Genomic DNA, 27854 nt, shown 5'->3' on the forward strand with positions numbered 1-27854 from the left:
CGCCCGGGCAACGAAGGAGTGGCTTCGTAAGAAGCATTTCAAGGTCCTGCAGTGGCCTAGCCAGTCTCCAGATCTCAACCCCATAGAAAATCTTTGGAGGGAGTTAAAAGTCTGTGTTGCCCAGCGACAGCCCCAAAACATCACTGCTCTAGAGGAGATCTGCATGGAGGAATGGGCCAAAATACCAGCAACAGTGTGTGAAAACCTTGTGAAGACTTACAGAAAACGTATGACCTGTGTCATTGCCAACAAAGGGTATATAACAAAGTATTGAGAAACTTTTGTTATTGACCAAATACTTATATTCCACCATAATTTGCAAATAAATTCATTACAAATCCTACAATGTAATTTCCTGGATTTTTTTTCTTCTCAATTTGTCTGTCATAGTTGACGTGTACCTATGATGAAAATTACAGGCCTCTCTCATCTTTTTAAGTGGGAGAACTTGCACAATTGGTGGCTGACTAAATACTTTTATCCCCCACTGTATATCATGGGCCTACATTCCACATTATGTCATTTGGTCCTATTGTTCAGGAGAATAAGACTTTTGAAGTATTTATAGCATATTTGAGCATACTAGCATATGTGGGAAAAACATACAAACATAAATTCAAAGCCCCATCAACTCAGATAAAAAGAAGAAAAAAAAAGAATCTCTGATGTGCTAATATGCATCTACTGGTGGCCATCTTTGAATGCATCAACATAATCTTCAAAATTTGGAGTGAATCTGACTTTTAGTCCATGAGATGATTTGTTATGATTATTTTAAGCATTAGCATTACATAGTCAAAAAAGTTCATTGTTAATCGTTTCCTTGTTTTTTAAGATATCAATGCCAAATGTATGGTCATGTCTTTGATGACTGTAAAAAGTTTCAGGTTGATAAGCCATGGTGGAGTGGATTCACAACAGATTTAAATAGACACCTAAAATCAGATTTCCTGATGTATCAATAACTCAGCCATCTCTTAACAAATCCCTTAGCTTTTCTCAAACTAAGTTAAGAGATGTACCATTGGCCTACATGGTTCATGAGAATACGTTTTTCAAATGTTTAGCAACATTTCCAAGATGGAGGAAAGTCTATGCTGACAGACGTTATGGGTCCATCTGGCAAATTTGTTCAGCATGAGGAAAGACCACTTGCATACAAAGTTTCAATTCTCTAGGTCAAACCGGGCGATGGCTACGAGGGTTTAAGTGAGACTACTTATAACAGTGCCACCTATAGGCTAATCAGTGTTAATTAACTTGGGCCAATCAGTGTAATTTTGTATATGCCGGATCTCTATGGTAAGACGCATCATACACCCAAGTTTGGTTAATATCGGGCCAGTGCTGTCTGAGATATTGGGTGTGGCTAACTAATGAACGAACGCACTAACGTGCTAATGGACGGAGACAGATCCACAGTCCCGTTCCCGGTTTCAACCTGGGGGACAATAATAGTAAGAATTCAGAGAATAACAATTTAACCGTTTTGCTGTGAACCCCTAATAACAAATTATAGGTTTTTCGTTTTAATAAACTGTTATTTAATAGGGAATCATATTACTGCAAAACATTTGTTTTTATAAATTGTACAAAAATACTGGGGGTAGCAATTCATCGGGGCATGGATTCTACAAGGTGTCGGAAGCGTTCCAAAGGGACGCTGGCCCATTTTGACTCCAATGCTTCCCACAGTTGTGTCAAGTTGGCTGGATGTCCTTTGGGTGGTGGCCCATTCTTGATTCACATAGAAAACTGTTGAGCATGAAAAACCCAGCAGTGTTGTAGTTCTTGACACAAACCGGTGAGCCTGGGGCCTGTTACCTACTACCATACCTGTTCAAAGGCACTTAAATATTTTGTCTTGCCCATTCACCCTCTGAATGGCACACATAAACAATCCACGTCTCAATTGTCTCAAGGCTTAAAAATCATTCTTTAACCTGTCTCCTCCCCTTCATCTATACTGATTTAAGTGGATTTAACAAGTGACATCAATAAGGGATCAAATCTTTCACCTGGATTCACCTGGTCAGTCTATGTCATGGAAAGAGCAGGTGTTCTTAATGTTTTGTGCACTCAGTGTATGTACTGAATAGATAAACAAAAATTATTACAAAATATTTTAAATAACTTAAAAGCTCAATTTCTTGTCATTGGTGTTTTCACTTCAAAGAAATTGCAGTTTTGAAAACATACAACCTTGTGAAGTACGTCCTGTGGCAAATGGCTCATTGGAGGAGCTGCATTAATGGAAGAACATGATGAGTCTGCACACTCTTTTAATATATTACTAATTTAAAAATATATTTTGGGTAATTTCATGTGTCTAAGTCCAATGTCATTGGTGTTCGTCATTCTTACGCAAAGGAAAATATAATTATGAACAAAACAATTAATGAAATCACACAATTCAAAGAAGTTTGTATGGTTGATGAACTCTGGTTTGAGTGACTGTGGCCTTTTTCTGTTCAGATTTTAAGCTGGTGTTACTGCTCCACACTTGTATTACTGCTCTAGCTAGTAACACCAGTGACTATCATTAACAGCACTTTCCTTTTTTGTCTATGTAAGTTATTATCAAAGTTCCTATAAATATGCTATCAACAAAAATAAGCATGAAGTATTGTTACAGTATCTTAACCAAATCCTTTTGTGTTACTTTTGTCAGGTGTGGCCAACTTAAGTGCAGCAGAGAAGCAGAAGCTATACAACAACCCTTTTTTATTTCAGTTGAGTGCTGGGAGAGAAAGTGTAACATATTAATTGGTTGAAGTTGCTTTGAATAATAATGTGTCAAGTCATTGTTGTTACATTATGTGCGGTGTAACAGCACAGGTTATTGGTGTTTTCTATGTTATGTTTTTTTTTTACCAACCTTATTACAACATTGAAAGTAAACATATTAAGGAGAGAATTATTACATTTTGATGTAACTTTTTATTTCTCAATGAAGAAGACAATTTATTTCCACACTGAGGACCACAGCATGTGTGAGTGCTGGCGTGTTGGTGCTGATTGGTACTTTAGCGGTACTTCTCGGACAGAGCCAGGGCCAGGAGGGCCAAGAACTTGTCCACGGCAACATGAATCTGAGGGGTGAACTCCTCGGCGAACAGCATGGACAAGACCACCAGGATGCAGTGGGACAGGATCTGACGAGGGACAAACAGAGCTAAGAGTCAGTACTTTGATTATCCTGAAAAAGTGCAATGGCGCCTTCTGCAAACGCTTAGTATAGGCATAGGCCACTACTACATTGCCCATACGCCTATAGCGCATTATGGGAACATTGGCTATAGTTGTGGTGATAATTACTTTGAAGTTGACGGGGTCAACTCTAAGCATGAAGGCGTGCAGCTCGCTCAGGGTCAGGAGACCACCAGCTAGGTCATCGATCTTGCTCACGGCCTCGTACACGCCACCCATGACGGTGATGCCGTGCTTCCTAACCGGAGCGCCTTTGGGGCTCAGGTCCTTCCAGTGGGCGAAGTAGGACTTGGTCTGGGGGTACACCACGATCAGCCTGAATGGAGGAACGAGAGAAATGATTGGTTAGTGGTAATTGCTCTGTCGAGCATATAAATTACTCAGTATCAATAACATTCTGTATCTGATAAGTGATGCATTTCATCCTCAATTATGCAGTACAGCCTAACTGATGATAAAGTCTCTTGGATCTTTACCTGGCGAGAGCCTCGGCGCCGATCTCGTCAGACCTGGTGGAGACCTTCTCAAAGAAGTCCTTGACGATTACTTTTTCCTTAGCTGACAGGCTCATTTTGACTAAAGGCTCTGTTGTACCACACAAGCTATTTAGAGGGTAAATTAAGCTTTAGAAGGGTCTGAATCTAGACGGACCCTGACACCTCTTTTATGGTTCAAGACATGTCACCAAACCCCACCTCTACTTGTTTTCTATTGGCTATGAGGAGATAATTGAGTAAAATTATCAGTGAGATAGAGCATCAGTTCTGTGAATTTTAGGGTGTTGTCTTGTGTTATCTCTTTCGGCTATATATGGTAGCACAGCAAATCTATATGCATTTGCATAGACTTCTAAGAGCAACCATTGCTAGGCATGGCCGCCATATCTATTAGAGATAAATATAGCCTAGAAACAATTCTCTAAAAACGTCCTTATATTGAAAAGAGGGACTAATATCTTACTATGAAACAGGTATGATCTGTTATGGATATATAATGCAATTATATATTTTACACAATGATGATGAAGACTTATTGCTTGCTATTTGACAATGAGTTAAATATGACAGCTGGGCTGTTCTTATTCAAATAAATCCTACTTTGCACCAATTTCTACTTATAAAAATAGTGCACAATGAAGAAAAAAGGAAAGTGACCGTTTCATAATTGATTGAGTTGCTAACAGCGGAGTTGTGACTTGATATTAGCAGATGGGGGAAAGACAGAATGACAACCAACATTCGATAGATTCTCAACGAATACAATGATTTCTAGAATGAAGAACCTGATATTGCGATACCGAGGAAATGGTATGTCACTTTCTTCATGAAGGTGTTATGTATGTGGCAGCAAATATATGACTTCTCCTACAGCATCCTGGGGGATGATGAGCAATCATCTAATAGGGAAGAGTATAGACACACTGGAGAGACCTATGGTTATACATGCTATTAGGACGCTTTCATTAAATAAATGTAAAGGCATAGATATGCCTTTTACTCATAGATTTTCTCAGATAATGTGTGGGCCTACTTTATGTGGTTAAAGATAACACTAGGTGTTGCCATTTTTATATTCTGAAACCCCATGTAGGATCGTAGCTGGAGAGGCCAGCTGCTGCAGGGGCCTGCATGGACTAGGTTGCTGTGGTTCATGTCATATAGGCTACTGTAATGATATAGCTCATGTAGGGTTCTGGTGTTGGAAACTTGAATCTCATCCCCTTACAAAAAATGGGACCACTATGTCAACAACAACAAATTATGAATATGGGGCAGTTTCCTGCACCAAACAAACTAGCTTTTTCTAAATGTACAAGTGGAGGTCAATTGCATCAAACAAAACGGAAAACAATCTTAGCAGGGGATTCAACATTTCTGGAATTATGTTTTACATTTGGATATCAATAGCACAACAGCTACAGTAAACTCGTGTCAATATAAGGGCAATACTTTTGACAAATGCATATTAACTGTTAAAGACTCAAACGACAATAATGATATTTATTTAAAAAAAATGAATTAGCGCATTTCATCCATGATGCTTTGATGTTCGTTTTATGACCCACTTTTTCTTATTAGTCAATAAATACAGTGGTCACTTCATAGTTTTGTTTTTGTACCTTTTATGTGTTAATAGTCATATGAATGTGTGTCACGTGTTTTACAGCCAGCAACAGTATACAATTCAGCTGGGTCAACTCTGTAGGCTTTTAGACAATGTGCATCCATTCACCAACTTGTTCATGTTGGCTAATGTATTATTTATAATGTGTAGATCTAACATCTATATATGAAATAACCATTGAAACCTTTAAAGTTGTCTTATTATATTAGCCATGCTTAAAGTGCAATTCGTCTAGGCATATATATATACGCACGCAATTACGCACGCATAAAATAAACAAACATAATCAACAAACAGATGCTTCTATACTTCTTTTATTTTTTCATTGAGGAGTGAAACACGTCTCCTCTGTCAGGTATGGAGGACTGACTCTAGTGGTACTGCTTGCCCAGAGCAGAAACCACCACAGACAAGAACTTCTGGAAGGATGCCTGATACTCGGGGGTGAAGGTGGTGCCCATCTTAGCGGCGATGACGATGGTCAGACAGTCAGACAGCAGCTGTAAAAGTGAACAAACCAAAACAGAAGTGAGACGTTTAGAATGTCTTTGGGGGTAGCTTGATCGAGTGGTGTAATTACAAAGTATTGTATACCTTGCACGCACAAAAAAAAGTACACTTCAATGTTCTTTTGTATTTTACCTTGAAGTTGTCGGGATCCACGTGCAGTTTCTCGGAGTGCAGAACGCTCAGCTCCGCGTAGGTGTTCTTTATGTCGTCCATGTTATTCAGAGCTCTCTCCAGACCGCGCAACACCGTGGTGCCGTGCTTAGCGATCAGAGGGTTGTTCATGATGGCCTCTGCGTTGTACAGGTTGCCGAAGGCCCCGAAGTACCTCTGGGTCCAGGGGTACACGATCAGACACCTGAGGGGAGCGGAGAGAACAGTGTGAGGCTGAACATCAACATAAAATGATGAAGATGATGAAGATTAAGGGGACTAACACTCCAAATTAAATTAAAGCTAAGCTTATTGTCTTACCTTGACAGGCACTTTTGGCCAACTTCGTCATAGTCTAGCTTGGAGAAGATGTCGGAGATGGCTGCGCGCTCTTCATCTGTCCACTCAACCATGTTTGCTCGTGATGATTTAGCTAAGGTTCTAGTGATAATCAGAATCATGAACACATTTGTAAAACATCTTTCTTTTTATGGTATTTGTGCACTCCGCCCCCAAGACGAGAAAGTGCATTATGATTGGTTGGAGATAACCCAATACGAAAAAGTTAATGTGATTGGTTGGATATAGGTCATGTTTTAGATCATAAAGATCTTTGAATGGGTCCTCCTGTAGTTCTACTTACTATATGTGGTTTTCCGTGAAACAGCAGAAACCGTTGACCACAAATAGATTCTGAAGTGTCCATAAGGAGTAGCCTATTTAGTAACATACACTGCACTACATATGTATTTGGACAGTGAAGCTAGACATTGTAATGTGGCTCTACATTCCAGCATTTTGGATTTAAGATATCATGTTTCATATGAGGCAACAGTAGAATGACACATTTCATTTGAGGGTATTTTCATACATATCTGTTTAACCGAAATGAAGGCATATAGTCGTCGTCGTCGTCGTCCCCCCCCCCCCCAAATTCACTTAATGTGCACAGTCAAACTTTTTGTATTTTGTCCCATATTCCTTGCACGCAACGATTACATCAAACGTGTGACACTACAAACTCGTTGGATGCATTTGCAGTTTGTTTTGTTTGTGTTTTGGATTATGTTTTGCCCTATAGAAACTGAATGGTGAAAGATGACTGGAGTAATTGTATTTCGAAGTGAGTACATGAGATGTTTCTGAACACTTCTAAATTAATACGGATAATGAAATTATTAGGAAAAATCATGAATGAATCATGAATAATGACGAGTGAGATGCCATGCAGAGGCTGCAACAAGACATGCTAACCTCTCACTATTACCAATAACAGGGTAGGTTAGTATCTTTAGCGGGTATGAGATTTTTGCCCCTTTAACCCTCTCACTCATCATTATTCATGATTAATTCATGATTATCCATAATATTGGTAGCATCCACATGAATGTAGAATTGTTCAGAAACATCTATTTTTACTTACAATAAAAGGCACTTCAAAATGACACAATACATTATTCACCATTCAGGTCCAATTGGGCAAAACAAAATCCAAAACACAACCAAAACAAACTGCAAATGTATCCAACAAGGTTGTAGTCACGTTACGTGCTAGGAATATGGGACCAAATACTAAACTTTTAACTACTTTAATAATACGAATCTCCAATCTAAAATGTATGGCATTGGCATTGCATTAGTTTCATTCCAACACTGCCTCCTGAGGGTGCACTTGTGCCATAGTTGATGGGCTGTAATTTCAGATCAATTTGATGCCATAGTTTAAGATTTCATTAGGCCTAATTAAGCGTTTGAAATATACTTTTAGTTACAATCATAGAAATCGGGACCATGCTTTCCCACCCTCTGACGTGTTATCTGCAACAAACACGCATCTGTGTAATCTCCTACAACAAGACTCTCCACCCATTAGTGACTCTAAATTAAGCGCATTTGTATTAGGACACTTCTCGAATGTCATTCGTGCCGTGATATACATGCGTGCGTGTTCATTTTTTAAATTGATAGGACATTCATTTATTGAATCTGTTAATAATCAAAATGTAAATAAGCGTGAATAGAATACAATAAAATAAAAGGAAACACGAAAGGATATTAGGGTTATTTATACTTTGTAGCCTGTATTACATGCCTGGCCCAAATATATATATATATATAAATATATATCTTTAGATTTTTCACTTCGAGGTAAAACAAAAAATGTCCTGGACCAGATTATTCAGAATTTGGTTGGAGGCAGGGGATTCACGTTTACTGTGTAATTTGGGTCATGTGGGTAATTATTTAATTGTGGTGGAAATGCTGTCCATGGACTTTGGCACCATGTAAAACACGTTCAAATTACAAAAAAATATAGCTGCGAGAAGCAATGAACGGGTTCACAGGATGACAGAAAGAACAGAAGATCAGTTAGATAACAAAGCAAGTGTTCTATCATGAAGGAACTACACTATATATATAAAAGTATGTGGACACCCCTTCAAATGAGTGAATTCGGCTATTTCAGCGACACCCGTTGCTGACAGGTGTATAGAGTGTATGGCAGTAGAATGGCCTTACTGAAGAGCTCAGCGACTTTTAACGTGGCAACATAGGACGCCACCTTTCCAAGAAGTAAGTTCGTCAAATTGCTGCCCTGCTAGAGCTGACCCGGTCGACTGTAAATGCTGTTATGGTGAAGGGGAAACGTCTAGGAGCAACAATGGCTCAGCCGAGAAGTCGTAGGCCACACAAGCTCACAGAACTGGACCGTCAAGTGCTGAAGCATGTAGTGTGTAAAAATCGTCTGTCCTCGGTTGCAACACTCACTACCAAGTTCCAAACTGCCTCTGGAAGCAATGTCAGCACAATAACTGTTTGTCGGGAGCTTCATGAAATAGGTTTCCATGGCTGAGCAGCCGCACACAAGCCTAAGAAGTGGAAAAGCGTTCTCTGTAGTGATGAATCATGCTTCACCATCTGGTAGTCTGACAGACAAATCTGGGTTTGGCAGATGCCAGGAGAATGCTACCTGCCCCAATGCATAGTGCCAAATGTAAAGTTAGGTGGAGGAGGAATAATGGTCTGGTGTTGTTTTTCATGGTTCGGGCTAGGCCCCTTAGTTCCAGTGAAGGGAAATCTTAACGCTACAGCATACAATAATATTCTAGACGATTCTTTGTTTCCAACTTTGTGGCAACAGTTTTTGGGAAGGCCCTTTCCTGTTTAATGCTCTTGTGGCTGAATGGAAGCACGTCCCCACAGCAATGTTCCAATGTCTAGTGGAAAGCCTTCCCAGAAGAGTGGAGGCTGTTATAGCAGTAAAGGGGGGACCAACTCCATATTAATGCTCATGATTTTGGAATGAGATGTTCGACAAACAGGTGTCCACATACTTCTGGTCATGTAGTGTATCTTCCTTGATGTGCAATCAATGAAAGCATTACTATGTTTATCTCTCAATACCTCAAGTATGATGCAACTTAAGTTTAGTCTAGTGCTGTAAATTGGTTTTATTTTAATGCAACAGGTAATCATTCTTAAAGTCATTAATTAATATATTGAGTTTATATACCAATTCTGGGGTCAATTCGACTAATGGTTTATTTTAAGATTTGTGAAATATTTTCAGTGTTAGTGTATTGGTATATTGCAGTCATCTTTGAATCTGGGCCTTTATTTTGTGGAAATCTGTTTGTGTAAATGATTTAAATCTCAGTTAGTGCACTCCAGTGTTCCAAAATACTTCAATACACTCTCACAGCTGTAATACACTGACTGCCCAAGCAGCAGGACTTACGGTTTCACATTTTCCAGAATAAAATATCCACTTTTCACTACATTCAGACAACATAAGGGCAACAATATGTGATTATACAGCTATACTAAGCACGATATTTAACTTTGTTCGTCTGCATAATTTAAATCTAACATTAATTTGCATGAGACAAAGTCCACTTGATCAATAGTTATTGCTCTAGTATCCTATGGTGACACTGGTGCCAATGACATTTATAGTGCCATCAACTGGTCTGGTGCAGCCATCTAACTTTGCAGCGACTTTATATTCACACATCTTCTAAGGACACATATATAAGGTTTACATACCAGATTTCATGGCTCCATGTCCATCGGTTCAGTTCTTATGCCCTATTGTGATATGGTGCCTTCTTGTGGTGTGGCGTGGCTGACTTTAAATGCAGCAACTAATCATTCTCAAATTCATTAGAAGCTAATTCATTGAGTCTATATACCAAATCTGGAGTCAATCTGATTAATGGTTCATGAGAAGAAGATTTTTGAAGTATCTTTATCATTAGCATATGTGCTAACTTGCATCTATAGGTACAGTGCGGCCATATTTGAATGCAGCAACTATTCTTGCTCAAAACCCTTAAAGATGGATTTCATGATTCTAAATACAACATCTGGAGTGAATCGGACTTATGGTTTATGAGGAGAAGATGATTGCAGATGATTTTTAGCATTGGTGTTAAACATGCAAAGAATGAGTTGTTAATAGTTTCCTTGTTTTTTAAGATATCAATACCAACTTAAGTGTGGTTCTTCTTAGGGACGTCCATGAAAGCAATGACAATTGTCAAGTTGACCGGCCACTGTGGAGTGGATTTACAGTGGTTTAAATTGAGACTTAAAATCATATTTTTTATTTGTTGATAACTCAGCCATCTTTTGACCAATACCTTAGCTTTTCTAAAAACGATGTTAAGACATATATCATGGGCCTACATTCCACATGATGTCATTTGGTCCTATTGTTCAGGAGAATAAGACTTTTGATGTATTTCTAGCATATTTGAGCATACTAGCATATGTGGGAAAAACATACAAACATAAAATCAAAGCCCCATCAACTCAGATAAAAAGAAGAAAAAAAAGAATCTCTGATGTGCTAATATGCATCTACTGGTGGCCATCTTTGAATGCATCAACATAATCTTCCAAATTTGGAGTGAATCTGACTTTTAGTCTATGAGATGATTTGTTATGATTATTTTAAGCATTAGCATTACATAGTCAAAAAAGTTCATTGTTAATCGTTTCCTTGTTTTTTAAGATATCAATGCCAAATGTATGGTCATGTCTTTGATGACTGTAAAAAGTTTCAGGTTGATAAGCCATGGTGGAGTGGATTCACAACAGATTTAAATAGACACCTAAAATCAGATTTCCTGATGTATCAATAACTCAGCCATCTCTTAACAATCCCTTAGCTTTTCTCAAACTAAGTTAAGAGATATACCATTGGCCTACATACTGAATTGGTGTCATTTGGACTCATGGTTCATGAGAATACGTATTTCAAATGTTTAGCAACATTTCCAAGATGGAGGAAAGTCTATGCTGACAGACGTTATGGGTCCATCTGGCACATTTGTTCAGCATGAGGAAAGACCACTTGCATACAAAGTTTCAATTCTCTAGGTCAAACCGGGCGATGGCTATGAGGGTTTAAGTGAGACTGCTTATAACAGTGCCACCTATAGGCTAATCAGTGTTAATTAACTTGAGCCAATCAGTGTAATTTTGTATGTGCCGGATCTCTATGGTAAGACGCATCATACACCCAAGTTTGGTTAATATCGGGCCAGTGCTGTCTGAGATATCGGGTGTGGCTAACTAATGAACGAACGCACTAACGTGCTAATGGACGGAGACAGATCCACAGTCCCGTTCCCGGATTCAACCTGGGGGACAATAATAGTAAGAATTCAGAGAATAACAATTTAACAGTTTTGCTGTGAACCCCTAATAACAAATTATAGGTTTTTAGTTTTAATAAACTGTTATTTAATAGGGAATCATATTACTGCAAAACATTTGTTTTCATAAATTGTACAAAAATACTGGGGGTAGCAATTCATCGGGGCATGGATTCTACAAGGTGTCGGAAGCGTTCCAAAGGGACGCTGGCCCATTTTGACTCCAATGCTTCCCACAGTTGTGTCAAGTTGGCTGGATGTCCTTTGGGTGGTGGCCCATTCTTGATACACATAGAAAACTGTTGAGCATGAAAAACCAGCAGTGTTGTAGTTCTTGACACAAACCGGTGAGCCTGGGGCCTGTTACCTACTACCATACCCGTTCAAAGGCACTTAAATATTTTGTCTTGCCCATTCACCCTCTGAATGGCACACATAAACAATCCACATCTCAATTGTCTCAAGGCTTAAAAATCCTTCTTTAACCTGTCTCCTCCCCTTCATCTATACTGATTTAAGTGGATTTAACAGGTGACATCAATAAGGGATCAAATCTTTCACCTGGATTCACCTGGTCAGTCTATGTCATGGAAAGAGCAGGTGTTCTTAATGTTTTGTGCACTCAGTGTATGTACTGAATAGATAAACAAAAATGATTACAAAATATTTTTAATAACTTAAAAGCTCAATTTCTTGTCATTGGTGTTTTCACTTCAAAGAAATTGCAGTTTTGAAAACATACAACCTTGTGAAGTATGTCCTGTGGCAAATGGCTCATTGGAGGAGCAGCATTAATGGAAGAACATGATGAGTCTGCACACTCTTTTAATATATTACTAATTTAAATATATTTTGGGTAATTTCATGTGTCTAAGTCCAATGTCATTGGTGTTCGTCATTCTTACGCAAAGGAAAATATAATTATGAACAAACCAATTAATGAAATCACACAATTCAAAGAAGTTTGTATGGTTGATGAACTCTGGTTTGAGTGACTGTGGCCTTTTTCTGTTCAGATTTTAAGCTGGTGTTACTGCTCCACACTTGTATTACTGCTCTAGCTAGTAACACCAGTGACAATCAGTAACAGCACTTTCCTTTTTTGTCTATGTAAGTTATTATCAAAGTTCCTATAAATATGCTATCAACACAAATAAGCATGAAGTATTGTTACAGTATCTTAACCAAATCCTTTTGTGTTACCTTTGTCAGGTGTGGCCAACTTAAGTGCAGCAGAGAAGCAGAAGCTATACAACAACCCTTTTTTTATTTCAGTTGAGTGCTGGGAGAGAAAGTGTAACATATTCATTGGTTGAAGTTGCTTTGAATAATAATGTGTCAAGTCATTGTTGTTACATTATGTGCGGTTATTGGGGTTTTCCATCTTATGTTTTTTTTTTTTTACCAACCTTATTACAACATTATTGAAAAGTAAATATATTAAGGAGAGAATTATTACATTTTGATGTAACTTTTTATTTCTCAATGAAGAAGACAATTTATTTCCACACTGAGGACCACAGCATGTGTGAGTGCTGGCGTGTTGGTGCTGATTGTTCCTTTAGCGGTACTTCTCGGACAGAGCCAGGGCCAGGAGGGCCAAGAACTTGTCCACGGCAACATGAATCTGAGGGGTGAACTCCTCGGCGAACAGCATGGACAAGACCACCAGGATGCAGTGGGACAGGATCTGACGAGGGACAAACAGAGCTAAGAGTCAGTACTTTGATTATCCTGAAAAAAGTGCAATGGCGCCTTCTGCAAACGCTTAGAATAGGCATAGGCTACTACTACATTGCCCATACGCCTATAGCGCATTATGGGAACATTGGCTATAGTTGTGGTGATAATTACTTTGAAGTTGACGGGGTCAACTCTAAGCATGAAGGCGTGCAGCTCGCTCAGGGTCAGGAGACCACCAGCTAGGTCATCGATCTTGCTCACGGCCTCGTACACGCCACCCATGACGGTGATGCCGTGCTTCCTAACCGGAGCGCCTTTGGGGCTCAGGTCCTTCCAGTGGGCGAAGTAGGACTTGGTCTGGGGGTACACCACGATCAGCCTGAATGGAGGAACGAGAGAAATGATTGGTTAGTGGTAATTGCTCTGTCGAGCATATAAATTACTCAGTATCAATAACATTTTGTATTTAATAAGTGATGCATTTCATCCTCAATTATGCAGTACAGCCTAACTGATGATAAAGTCTCTTGCATCTTTACCTGGCGAGAGCCTCGGCGCCGATCTCGTCGGACCTGGTGGAGACCTTCTCAAAGAAGTCCTTGACGATGACTTTTTCCTTAGCTGACAGGCTCATTTTGACTAAAGGCTCTGTTGTACCACACAAGCTATTCAGAGGGTAAATTAAGCTTTAGAAGGGTCTGAATTTAGACGGACCCTGACACCTCTTTTATGGTTCAAGACATGTCACCAAACCCCACCTCTACTTGTTTTCTATTGGCTATGAGGAGATAATTGAGTAAAATTATCAGTGAGATAGAGCATCAGTTCTGTGAATTTTAGGGTGTTGTCTTGTGTTATCTCTTTCGGCTATATATGGTAGCACAGCAAATCTATATGCGTTTGCATAGACTTCTAAGAGCAACCATTGCTAGGCATGGCCGCCATATCTATTAGAGATAAATATAGCCTAGAAACAATTCTCTAAAAACGTCCTTATATTGAAAAGAGGGACTAATATCTTACTATGAAACAGGTATGATCTGTTATGGATATATAATGCAATTATTTATTTTACACAATGATGATGAAGACTTATTGCTTGCTATTTGACAATGAGTTAAATATGACAACTGGGCTGTTCTTATTCAAATAAATCCTACTTTGCACCAATTTCTACTTATAAAAATAGTGCACAATGAAGAAAAAAGGAAAGTGACCGTTTTATAATTGATTGAGTTGCTAACAGCGGAGTTGTGACTTGATATTAGCAGATGGGGGAAAGACAGAATGACAACCAACATTCGATAAGTTCTCAACGAATACAATGATTTCTAGAATGAAGAACCTGATATCGCGATACCGAGGAAATGGTATGTCACTTTCTTCATGAAGGTGTTATGTATGTGGCAGCAAATATATGACTTCTCCTACAGCATCCTGGGGGATGATGAGGAATCATCTAATAGGGAAGAGTATAGACACACTGGAGAGACCTATGGTTATACATGCTATTAGGACGCTTTCATTAAATAAATGTAAAGGCAAAGATATGCCTTTTACTCATAGATTTTCTCAGATAATGCGTGGGCCTACTGTATGTGGTTAAAGATAACACTAGGTGTTGCCATTTTTATATTCTAAAACCCCATGTAGGATCGTAGCTGGAGAGGCCAGCTGCTGCAGGGGCATGCATGGACTAGGTTGCTGTGGTTCATGTCATATAGGCTACTGAAATGATATAGCTCATGTAGGGTTCTGGTGTAGGAAACTTGAATCTCATCCCCTTATAATACAAAAAATGGGACCACTATGTCAACAACAACAAATTATGAATATGGGGCAGTTTCCTGCACCAAACAAACTAGCTTTTTCTAAATGTACAAGTGGAGGTCAATTGCATCAAACAAAACGGAAAACAATCTTATCAGGGGATTCAACATTTCTGGAATTATGTTTTACATTTGGATATCAATAGCACAACAGCTACAGTAAACTCGTGTCAATATAAGGTCAATACTTTTGACAAATGCATATTAACTGTTAAAGACTCAAACGACAATAATGATATTTATTTTAAAAAAATGAATTAGCGCATTCCATCCATGATGCTTTGATGTTCGTTTTATGACCCACTTTTTCTTATTAGTCAATAAATACAGTTGTCACTTCATAGTTTTGTTTTTGTACCTTTTATGTGTTAATAGTCATATGAATGTGTGTCACGTGTTTTACAGCCAGCAACAGTATACAATTCAGCTGGGTCAACTCTGTAGGCTTTTAGACAATGTGCATCCATTCACCAACTTGTTCATGTTGGCTAATGTATTATTTATAATGTGTAGATATGAAATAACCATTGAAACCTTTAAAGTTGTCTTATTATATTAGCCATGCTTAAAGTGCAATTCGTCTAGGCCTATATATATATATATATATATATATATATATATATATATATATATATATATATATATATATATATATATATATATATGGACACAATTACGCACGCATAAAATAAACAAACATAATCAACAAACAGATGCTTCTATACTTCTTTTATTTTTTCATTGAGGAGTGAAACACGTCTCCTCTGTCAGGTATGGAGGACTGACTCTAGTGGTACTGCTTGCCCAGAGCAGAAACCACCACAGACAAGAACTTCTGGAAGGATGCCTGATACTCGGGGGTGAAGGTGGTGCCCATCTTAGCGGCGATGACGATGGTCAGACAGTCAGACAGCAGCTGTAAAAGTGAACAAACCAAAACAGAAGTGAGACGTTTAGAATGTCTTTGGGGGTAGCTTGATCGAGTAGTGTAATTACAAAGTATTGTATACCTTGCACGCACAAAAAAAAGTACACTTCAATGTTCTTTTGTATTTTACCTTGAAGTTGTCGGGATCCACGTGCAGTTTCTCGGAGTGCAGAACGCTCAGCTCCGCGTAGGTGTTCTTTATGTCGTCCATGTTATTCAGAGCTCTCTCCAGACCGCGCAACACCGTGGTGCCGTGCTTAGCGATCAGAGGGTTGTTCATGATGGCCTCTGCGTTGTACAGGTTGCCGAAGGCCCCGAAGTACCTCTGGGTCCAGGGGTACACGATCAGACACCTGAGGGGAGCGGAGAGAACAGTGTGAGGCTGAACAACAACATAAAATGATGAAGATGATGAAGATTAAGGGGACTAACACTCCAAATTAAATTAAAGCTAAGCTTATTGTCTTACCTTGACAGGCACTTTTGGCCAACTTCGTCATAGTCTAGCTTGGAGAAGATGTCGGAGATGGCTGCGCGCTCTTCATCTGTCCACTCAACCATGTTTGCTCGTGATGATTTAGCTAAGGTTCTAGTGAGAATCAGAATCATGAACACATTTGTAAAACATCTTTCTTTTTATGGTATTTGTGCACTCCGCCCCCAAGACGAGAAAGTGCATTATGATTGGTTGGCGATAACCAAAGACGAAAAAGTTAATGTGATTGGTTGGATATAGGTCATGTTTTAGATCATAAAGATCTTTGAATGGGTCCTCCTGTAGTTCTACTTACTATATGTGGTTTTCCGTGAAACAGCAGAAACTGTTGACCACAAATAGATTCTGAAGTGTCCATAAGGAGTAGCCTATTTAGTAACATACACTGCACTACATATGTATTTGGACAGTGAAGCTAAACATTTTAATGTGGCTCTACATTCCAGCATTTTGGATTTAAGATATCATGTTTCATATGAGGCAACAGTAGAATGACACCTTTCATTTGAGGGTATTTTCATACATATCTGTTTAACCGAAATGAAGGCATATAGTCGTCGTCGTCGTCGTCGTCCCCCCCCCCCCCCCCCCCCCCCCCCAAATTCACTTAATGTGCACAGTCAAACTTTTTGTATTTTGTCCCATATTCCTTGCACGCAACGATTACATCAAACGTGTGACACTACAAACTCGTTGGATGCATTTGCAGTTTGTTTTGGTTGTGTTTTGGATTATGTTTTGCCCTATAGAAACTGAATGGTGAAAGATGACTGGAGTAATTGTATTTCGAAGTGAGTACATGAGATGTTTCTGAACACTTCTAAATTAATACGGATAATGAAATTATTAGGAAAAATCATGAATGAATCATGAATAATGACGAGTGAGATGCCATGCAGAGGCTGCAACAAGACATGCTAACCTCTCACTATTACCAATAACAGGGGAGGTTAGTATTTTTAGCGGGTATGATATTTTTGCCCCTTTAACCCTCTCACTCATCATTATTCATGATTAATTCATGATTATCCATAATATTGGTAGCATCCACATGAATGTAGAATTATTCAGAAACATCTATTTTTACTTACAATAAAAGGCACTTCAAAATGACACAATACATTATTCACCATTCAGGTCCAATTGGGCAAAACATAATCCAAAACACAACCAAAACAAACTGCAAATGTATCGAACAAGTTTGTAGTCACGTTACGTGCTAGGAATATGGGACCAAATACTAAACTTTTAACTACTTTAATAATACGAATCTCCAATCTTAAATGTATGGCATTGGCATTGCATTAGTTTCATTCCAACACTGCCTCCTGAGGGTGCACTTGTGCCATAGTTGATGGGCTGTAATTTCAGATCAATTTGATGCCATAGTTTAAGATTTCATTAGGCCTAATTAAGCTTTTGAAATATACTTTTAGTTACAATCATAGAAATCGGGACCATGCTTTCACACCCTCTGACGTGTTATCTGCAACAAACACGCATCTGTGTAATCTCCTACAACAAGACTCTCCACCCATTAGTGACTCTAAATGAAGCGCATTTGTATTAGGACACTTCTCGAATGTCATTCGTGCCGTGATATACATGCGTGCGTGTTCATTTTTTAAATTGATAGGACATTCATTTATTGAATCTGTCAATAATCAAAATGTAAATAAGCGTGAATAGAATACAATAAAATAAAAGGAAACACGAAAGGATATTAGGGTTATTTATACTTTGTAGCCTGTATTACATGCCTGGCCCAAATATATATATATATATATATATATCTATATATAAATATATATCTTTAGATTTTTCACTTCGAGGTAAAAAAAAAAAAAATGTCCTGGACCAGATTATTCAGAATTTGTTTGGAGGCAGGGGATTCTCGTTTACTGTGTAATTTGGGTCATGTGGGTAATTATTTAATTGTGGTGGAAATGCTGTCCCTGGACTTTGGCACCATGTAAAACACTTTCAAATTACAAAAAAATATAGCTGCGAGAAGCAATGAACGGGTTCACAGGATGACAGAAAGAACAGAAGATCAGTTAGATAACAAAGCAAGTGTTCTATCATGAAGGAACTACACTATATATACAAAAGTATGTGGACACCCCTTCAAATGAGTGAATTCGGATATTTCAGCGACACCCGTTGCTGACAGGTGTATAGAGTGTATGGCAGTAGAATGGCCTTACTGAAGAGCTCAGCGACTTTTAACGTGGCAACATAGGACGCCACCTTTCCAAGAAGTAAGTTCGTCAAATTGCTGCCCTGCTAGAGCTGCCCCGGTCGACTGTAAATGCTGTTATGGTGTAGTGGAAAAGTCTAGGAGCAACAATGGCTCAGCCGAGAAGTCGTAGGCCACACAAGCGCACAGAACTGGACCGCCAAGTGCTGAAGCATGTAGTGTGTAAAAATCGTCTGTCCTCGGTTGCAACACTCACTACCAAGTTCCAAACTGCCTCTGGAAGCAATGTCAGCACAATAACTGTTTGTCGGGAGCTTCATGAAATAGGTTTCCATGGCTGAGCAGCCCCACACAAGCCTAAGAAGTGGAAAAGCGTTCTCTGTAGTGATGAATCATGCTTCACCATCTGGTAGTCTGAAAGACAATTCTGGGTTTGGCAGATGCCAGGAGAATGCTACCTGCCCCTATGCATAGTGCCAACTGTAAAGTTTGGTGGAGGAGGAATAATGGTCTGGTGTTGTTTTTCATGGTTCGGGCTAGGCTTCCATGGCTGAGTTCCAGTGAAGGGAAATCTTAACGCTACAGCATACAATAATATTCTAGACGATTCTTTGTTTCCAACTTTGTGGCAACAGTTTGGGGAAGGCCCTTTCCTGTTTAATGCTCTTGTGGCTGAATGGAAGCACGTCCCCACAGCAATGTTCCAACGTCTAGTGGAAAGCCTTCCCAGAAGAGTGGAGGCTGTTATAGCAGCAAAGGGGGGACCAAATCCATATTAATGCCCATGATTTTGGAATGAGATGTTCGACAAGCAGGTGTCCACATACTTCTGGTCATGTAGTGTATCTTCCTTGATGTGCAATCAATGAAAGCATTACTATGTTTATCTCTCAATACCTCAAGTATGATGCAACTGAAGTTTAGTCTAGTGCTGTAAGTTGGTTTTATTTTAATGCAACAGGTAATCATTCTTAAAGTCATTAATTAATATATTGAGTTTATATACAAATTCTGGGGTCAATTCGACTAATGGTTTATTTTAAGATTTGTGAAATATTTTCAGTGTTAGTGTATTGGTATATTGCAGTCATCTTTGAATCTGGGCCTTTATTTTGTGGAAATCTGTTTGTGGAAATGATTTAAATCTCAGTTAGTGCACTCCAGTGTTCCAAAATACTTCAATACACTCTCACAGCTGTAATACACTGACTGCCCAAGCAGCAGGACTTACGGTTTCAAATTTTCCAGAATAAAATATCCACTTTTCACTACATTCAGACAACATAAGGGCAACAATATGTGATTATACAGCTATACTAAGCACGATATTTAACTTTGTTCGTCTGCATAATTTAAATCTAACACTAATTTGCATGAGACAAAGTTCACTTGATCAATAGTTATTGCTCTAGTATCCTATGGTGTCACTGGTGCCAATGACATTTATAGTGCCATCAACTGGTCTGGTGCAGCCATCTAAGTTTGCAGTGACTTTATATCCACACATCTTCTAAGGACACATATATAAGGTTTATATACCAGATTTCATGGCTCCATGTCCATCGGTTCAGTTCTTATGCCCTGTTGTGATATGGTGCCTTCTTGTGGTGTAGCGTGGCTGACTTTAAATGAAGCAACTAATCATTCTCAAATTCATTCGAAGCTAATTCATTGAGTCTATATACCAAATCTGGAGTCAATCTGATTAATGGTTCATGAGAAGAAGATTTTTGAAGTATCTTTATCATTAGCATATGTGCTAACTTGCATCTATAGGTACAGTGTGGCCATATTTGAATACAGCAACTATTCTTGCTCAAAACCATTAAAGATGGATTTCATGATTCTAAATGCAACATCTGGAGTGAATCGGACTTATGGTTTATGAGGAGAAGATGATTGCAGATGATTTTTAGCATTGGTGTTAAACATGCAAAGAATGAGTTGTTAATAGTTTCCTTGTTTTTTAAGATATCAATACCAACTTAAGTGTGGTTCTTCTTAGGGACGTCCATGAACGCAATTACAATTTTCACGTTGACCGGCCACTGTGGAGTGGATTTACAGTGGTTTGAATTGAGACTTAAAATCATATTTTTTATTTGTTAATAACTCAGCCATCTTTTGACCAATACCTGAGCTTTTCTAAAAACTATGTTAAGACATATATCATGGGCCTACATTCCACATGATGTCATTTTGTCCTATTGTTCAGGAGAATAAGACTTTTGATGTATTTCTAGCATATTTGAGCATACTAGCATATGTGGGAAAAACATACAAACATAAAATCAAAGCCCCATCAACTCAGATAAAAAGAAGAAAAAAAAGAATCTCTGATGTGCTAATATGCATCTACTGGTGGCCATCTTTGAATGCATCAACATAATCTTCCAAATTTGGAGTGAATCTGACTTTTAGTCCATGAGATGATTTGTTATGATTATTTTAAGCATTAGCATTACATAGTCAAAAAAGTTAATTGTTAATCGTTTCCTTGTTTTTTAAGATATCAATGCCAAATGTATGGTCATGTCTTTGATGACTGTAAAAAGTTTCAGGTTGATAAGCCATGGTGGAGTGGATTCACAACAGATTTAAATAGACACCTAAAATCAGATTTCCTGATGTATCAATAACTCAGCCATCTCTTAACAAATCCCTTAGCTTTTCTCAAACTAAGTTAAGAGATATACCATTGGCCTACATACCGAATTGGTGTCATTTGGACTCATGGTTCATGAGAATACGTTTTTCAAATGTTTAGCAACATTTCCAAGATGGAGGAAAGTCTATGCTGACAGACGTTATGGGTCCATCTGGCAAATTTGTTCAGCATGAGGAAAGACCACTTGCATACAAAGTTTCAATTCTCTAGGTCAAACCGGGCGATGGCTATGAGGGTTTAAGTGAGACTGCTTATAACAGTGCCACCTATAGGCTAATCAGTGTTAATTAACTTGGGCCAATCAGTGTAATTTTGTATATGCCGGATCTCTATGGTAAGACGCATCATACACCCAAGTTTGGTTAATATCGGGCCAGTGCTGTCTGAGATATTGGGTGTGGCTAACTAATGAACGAACGCACTAACGTGCTAATGGACGGAGACAGATCCACAGTCCCGTTCCCGGTTTCAACCTGGGGGACAATAATAGTAAGAATTCAGAGAATAACAATTTAACAGTTTTGCTGTGAACCCCTAATAACAAATTATAGGTTTTTCGTTTTAATAAACTGTTATTTAATAGGGAATCATATTACTGCAAAACATTTGTTTTCATAAATTGTACAAAAATACTGGGGGTAGCAATTCATCGGGGCATGGATTCTACAAGGTGTCGGAAGCGTTCCAAAGGGACGCTGGCCCATTTTGACTCCAATGCTTCCCACAGTTGTGTCAAGTTGGCTGGATGTCCTTTGGGTGGTGACCCATTCTTGATACACATAGAAAACTGTTGAGCATGAAAAACCCAGCAGTGTTGTAGTTCTTGACACAAACCGGTGAGCCTGGGGCCTGTTACCTACTACCATACCCGTTCAAAGGCACTTAAATATTTTGTCTTGCCCATTCACCCTCTGAATGGCACACATAAACAATCCACGTCTCAATTGTCTCAAGGCTTAAAAATCCTTCTTTAACCTGTCTCCTCCCCTTCATCTATACTGATTTAAGTGGATTTAACAGGTGACATCAATAAGGGATCAAATCTTTCACCTGGATTCACCTGGTCAGTCTATGTCATGGAAAGAGCAGGTGTTCTTAATGTTTTGTGCACTCAGTGTATGTACTGAATAGATAAGCAAAAATGATTACAAAATATTTTTAATAACTTAAAAGCTCAATTTCTTGTCATTGGTGTTTTCACTTCAAAGAAATTGCAGTTTTGAAAACATACAACTTTGTGAAGTATGTCCTGTGGCAAATGGCTCATTGGAGGAGCAGCATTAATGGAAGAACATGATGAGTCTGCACACTCTTTTAATATATTACTAATTTAAATATATTTTGGGTAATTTCATGTGTCTAAGTCCAATGTCATTGGTGTTCGTCATTCTTACGCAAAGGAAAATATAATTATGAACAAAACAATTAATGAAATCACACAATTCAAAGAAGTTTGTATGGTTGATGAACTCTGGTTTGAGTGACTGTGGCCTTTTTCTGTTCAGATTTTAAGCTGGTGTTACTGCTCCACACTTGTATTACTGCTCTAGCTAGTAACACCAGTGACAATCAGTAACAGCACTTTCCTTTTTTGTCTATGTAAGTTATTATCAAAGTTCCTATAAATATGCTATCAACAAAAATAAGCATGAAGTATTGTTACAGTATCTTAACCAAATCCTTTTGTGTTACTTTTGTCAGGTGTGGCCAACTTAAGTGCAGCAGAGAAGCAGAAGCTATACAACAACCCTTTTTTATTTCAGTTGAGTGCTGGGAGAGAAAGTGTAACATATTCATTGGTTGAAGTTGCTTTGAATAATAATGTGTCAAGTCATTGTTGTTACATTATGTGCGGTGTAACAGCACAGGTTATTGGTGTTTTCCATGTTATGTTTTTTTTTTTTAACCAACCTTATTACAACATTATTGAAAAGTAAACATATTAAGGAGAGAATTATTACATTTTGATGTAACTTTTTATTTCTCAATGAAGAAGACAATTTATTTCCACACTGAGGACCACAGCATGTGTGAGTGCTGGCGTGTTGGTGCTGATTGGTCCTTTAGCGGTACTTCTCGGACAGAGCCAGGGCCAGGAGGGCCAAGAACTTGTCCACGGCAACATGAATCTGAGGGGTGAACTCCTCGGCGAACAGCATGGACAAGACCACCAGGATGCAGTGGGACAGGATCTGACGAGGGACAAACAGAGCTAAGAGTCAGTACTTTGATTATCCTGAAAAAAGTGCAATGGCGCCTTCTGCAAACGCTTAGTATAGGCATAGGCTACTACTACATTGCCCATACGCCTATAGCGCATTATGGGAACATTGGCTATAGTTGTGGTGATAATTACTTTGAAGTTGACGGGGTCAACTCTAAGCATGAAGGCGTGCAGCTCGCTCAGGGTCAGGAGACCACCAGCTAGGTCATCGATCTTGCTCACGGCCTCGTACACGCCACCCATGACGGTGATGCCGTGCTTCCTAACCGGAGCGCCTTTGGGGCTCAGGTCCTTCCAGTGGGCGAAGTAGGACTTGGTCTGGGGGTACACCACGATCAGCCTGAATGGAGGAACGAGAGAAATGATTGGTTAGTGGTAATTGCTCTGTCGAGCATATAAATTACTCAGTATCAATAACATTTTGTATCTAATAAGTGACGCATTTCATCCTCAATTATGCAGTACAGCCTAACTGATGATAAAGTCTCTTGCATCTTTACCTAGCGAGAGCCTCGGCGCCGATCTCTTCTGACCTGCTGGAGACCTTCTCAAAGAAGTCCTTGACGATGACTTTTTCCTTAGCTGACAGGCTCATTTTGACTAAAGGCTCTGTTGTACCACACAAGCTATTCAGAGGGTAAATTAAGCTTTAGAAGGGTCTGAATTTAGACGGACCCTGACACCTCTTTTATGGTTCAAGACATGTCACCAAACCCCACCTCTACTTGTTTTCTATTGGCTATGAGGAGATAATTGAGTAAAATGATCAGTGAGATAGAGCATCAGTTCTGTGAATTTTAGGGTGTTGTCTTGTGTTATCTCTTTCGGCTATATATGGTAGCACAGCAAATCTATATGCGTTTGCATAGACTTCTAAGAGCAACCATTGCTAGGCATGGCCGCCATATCTATTAGAGATAAATATAGCCTAGAAACACTTCTATAAAAACGTCCTTATATTGAAAAGATGGACTAATATCTTACTATGAAACAGGTATGATCTGTTATGGATATATAATGCAATTATATATTTTACACAATGATGATGAAGACTTATTGCTTGCTATTTGACAATGAGTTAAATATGACAACTGGGCTGTTCTTATTCAAATAAATCCTACTTTGCACCAATTTCTACTTATAAAAATAGTGCACAATGACTTGTTGTGACTTGATATTAGCAGATGGGGGAAAGACAGAATGACAACCAACATTCGATAGGTTCTCAACGAATACAATGATTTCTAGAATGAAGAACCTGATATCGCGATACCGAGGAAATGGTATGTCACTTTCTTCATGAAGGTGTTATGTATGTGGCAGCAAATATATGGCTTCTCCTACAGCATCCTGGGGGATGATGAGGAATCATCTAATAGGGAAGAGTATAGACACACTGGAGAGACCTATGGTTATACATGCTATTAGGACGCTTTCATTAAATAAATGTAAAGGCATAGATATGCCTTTTACTCATAGATTTTCTCAGATAATGTGTGGGCCTACTTTATATGGTTAAAGATAACACTAGGTGTTGCCATTTTTATATTCTGAAACCCCATGTAGGATCGTAGCTGGAGAGGCCAGCTGCTGCAGGGGCATGCATGGACTAGGTTGCTGTGGTTCATGTCATATAGGCTACTGTAATGATATAGCTCATGTAGGGTTCTGGTGTTGGAAACTTGAATCTCATCCCCTTATAATACAAAAAATGGGACCACTATGTCAACAACAACAAATTATGAATATGGTGCAGTTTCCTGCACCAAACAAACTAGCTTTTGCTAAATGTACAAGTGGAGGTCAATTGCATCAAACAAAACGGAAAACAATCTGAACAGTGGATTCAACATTTCTGGAATTATGTTTTACATTTGGATATCAATAGGACAACAGCTACAGTAAACTCGTGTCAATATAATGTCAATACTTTTGACAAATGCATATTAACTGTTAAAGACTCAAACGACAATAATTATATGTATTTTTTATTTTTTTAATGAAATTGCGCATTCCAACCATGATGCTTTGATGTTTGTTTTATGACCCACTTTTTCGTATTAGTCAAAAAAGACAGTGGTCACTTCATAGTTTTGTTTTTGTACCTTTTATGTGTTAATAGTCATATGAATGTGTGTCACGTGTTTTACAGCCAGCAACAGTATACAATTCAGTCGGGTCAACTCTGTAGGCTTTTAGACAATGTGCATCCATTCACCAACTTGTTCATGTTGGCTAATGTATTATTTATAATGTGTAGATATGAAATAACCATTGAAACCTTTAAAGTTGTCTTATTATATTAGCCATGCTTAAAGTGCAATTCGTCTAGGCCTATATATAAATGGATACAATTACGCACACATAAAATAAACAAACATAATCAACAAACAGATGCTTCTATACTTCTTTTATTTTTTCATTGAGGAGTGAAACACGTCTCCTCTGTCAGGTATGGAGGACTGACTCTAGTGGTATTGCCTGCCCAGAGCAGAAACCACCACAGACAAGAACTTCTGTAAGGATGCCTGATACTCGGGGGTGAAGGCGGTGCCCATCTTTGCGGCGATGACGATGGTCAGACAGTCAGACAGCAGCTGTAAAAGTGAACAAACCAAAACAGAAGTGAGACGTTTAGAATGCCTTTGGGGGTAGCTTGATCGAGTGGTGTAATTACATAATATGTTATACTTTGCACGCATTAAAGAAGTGCACTTCAATGTTCATTTGTATCTTACCCTGAAGTTGCCGGGATCTACGCGAAGTTTCTCGGAGTGCAGAACGCTCAGTTCGGCGTAGGTGTTCCTGATGTCATCCATGTTCTTCAGAGCTCGTTCCAGACTTTGCATCACCGTGGTGCCGTGCTTAGCGATCATAGGGTTGTTCATGATGGCCTCTGCGTTGTACAGGTTGCCGAAGGCCCCGAAGTACCTCTGGGTCCAGGGGTAAACGATCAGACACCTGAGGGGAACGGAGAAAACAGTGTGAGGCTGAACAACAAGATAACATGACGAAGAAGATAGGAGATTAAGGGGACTAACACTCCAAATTAAAGTAAAGCTAAGCTTATTGTCTTACCTTGACAGGCACTTTTGGCCAACGTCGTCATAGTCTAGCTTGGAGAAGATGTCGGAGATGGCTGCGCGCTCTTTATCTGTCCACACAACCATGTTTGCTCGTGATGATTTAGCTTAGGTTCTAGTGAGAATCAGAATTATGAACATATTCGGAAAAATCTTTATTTTTATGGTATTTTTGCACTCCGCCCACAAGACGAAAAAGTGAATGTGATTGGTTGGAGATAACCCATATTTTAGATAAGACATTGTTGAACATTGTTGAACATTGTTGATTGAATGGGCCCTCCTTTAGGACTATAGGCCTACTATCAATTGGTTTACCGTGAAACCATTTCGGAAACCATAAATAGATCCTGACGGTAAACTGCGACATATCGGAGGTATACATATGCAGTAGCCTATTTAGTAATACAGTTCTACTCTCCATTAGTCTAATTTCACCATAATTTTGGTATTTTAAATAATTGTCATTGCATTTGAATGAATTCGCATTGCTAATCATTAATAAGTCACGATGTCTCTTATGATCGCAAAAGAAAAGTATGTATGGCACTGGCATGGCAATCCTGCCTCCTGATGGTGCACTTGTTCCATAGTTGAAATAACTTGTAAAGTTCTAGCAGGACAATAATAATTTTCGTTATTTCATTTCTATTAATCATTTTTTATATATGGTATTTCCTTACACTTTGATATTATTTTGTGTAGATTGTTGACAAAAAAAAATACAATTAAATGAAGTTTGAAATAAGGGCATGGGCTGTAATTTCAGATCAATTTGATGCCATCGTTTGAGATTTCAAAGAGTATTTTAAATAATCCCACAGCACCCTCCTCGCACCACTTTCCTGAACTAACACTCTCCCCCCACCCCTTTAGCACTAACCCTGCTGATATTATTGAGGAAAATGTACTTAATATGACTGTGATATGTGGCTGACCCACCTAGCTATCTTAAGATGAATGCACAAACTGTAAATCGCTCTGGATAAAAGCGTCTGCTAAATGACTAAAATGTAAAAATGTCAATTAAATGAAAAGCGTTACAAATAAAATGTTAGTTACAATCCCGAAAATCGGGACCAATCT

The 27854-nt window shown here is 38.7% G+C and overlaps 6 protein-coding genes across 6 annotated transcripts; all 6 read right to left on the bottom strand.

Moving 5' to 3' along the window:
- Positions 1-3026: 3026 nt before the first annotated feature.
- LOC311130826 (hemoglobin subunit alpha-2-like) lies at positions 3027-3781 on the bottom strand (the record flags this gene model as incomplete). The annotated part of the gene is made up of 3 exons (XM_084163627.1): positions 3027-3155; positions 3319-3526; positions 3687-3781. The coding sequence occupies 3 exons, from the start codon at positions 3779-3781 to the stop codon at positions 3027-3029; spliced, it is 432 nt and encodes a 143-aa protein (XP_084019753.1).
- Positions 3782-5705: 1924 nt separating this feature from the next.
- Positions 5706-6407, bottom strand: LOC311135648 (hemoglobin subunit beta-2-like; the record flags this gene model as incomplete). Its single annotated transcript, XM_084169674.1, has 3 exons — positions 5706-5834; positions 5977-6199; positions 6316-6407. The coding sequence occupies 3 exons, from the start codon at positions 6405-6407 to the stop codon at positions 5706-5708; spliced, it is 444 nt and encodes a 147-aa protein (XP_084025800.1).
- A 6811-nt stretch (positions 6408-13218) lies between these two features.
- LOC311098604 (hemoglobin subunit alpha-2-like) lies at positions 13219-13974 on the bottom strand (the record flags this gene model as incomplete). Its single annotated transcript, XM_084139136.1, has 3 exons — positions 13219-13347; positions 13512-13719; positions 13880-13974. 3 exons carry the CDS (start codon positions 13972-13974, stop codon positions 13219-13221), a joined length of 432 nt encoding a protein of 143 aa, XP_083995262.1.
- A 1982-nt stretch (positions 13975-15956) lies between these two features.
- Positions 15957-16658, bottom strand: LOC311139480 (hemoglobin subunit beta-2-like; the record flags this gene model as incomplete). Its single annotated transcript, XM_084174363.1, has 3 exons — positions 15957-16085; positions 16228-16450; positions 16567-16658. 3 exons carry the CDS (start codon positions 16656-16658, stop codon positions 15957-15959), a joined length of 444 nt encoding a protein of 147 aa, XP_084030489.1.
- Positions 16659-23524: 6866 nt separating this feature from the next.
- LOC311110237 (hemoglobin subunit alpha-2-like) lies at positions 23525-24280 on the bottom strand (the record flags this gene model as incomplete). Its single annotated transcript, XM_084152985.1, has 3 exons — positions 23525-23653; positions 23818-24025; positions 24186-24280. 3 exons carry the CDS (start codon positions 24278-24280, stop codon positions 23525-23527), a joined length of 432 nt encoding a protein of 143 aa, XP_084009111.1.
- Positions 24281-26153: 1873 nt separating this feature from the next.
- Positions 26154-26855, bottom strand: LOC311139571 (hemoglobin subunit beta-2-like; the record flags this gene model as incomplete). The annotated part of the gene is made up of 3 exons (XM_084174471.1): positions 26154-26282; positions 26424-26646; positions 26764-26855. The coding sequence occupies 3 exons, from the start codon at positions 26853-26855 to the stop codon at positions 26154-26156; spliced, it is 444 nt and encodes a 147-aa protein (XP_084030597.1).
- Positions 26856-27854: the final 999 nt, after the last annotated feature.

This window comes from Coregonus lavaretus (assembly GCF_964263955.1).
Source record: "Coregonus lavaretus genome assembly, chromosome: 1".
Lineage (NCBI taxonomy): Eukaryota > Metazoa > Chordata > Actinopteri > Salmoniformes > Salmonidae > Coregonus > Coregonus lavaretus.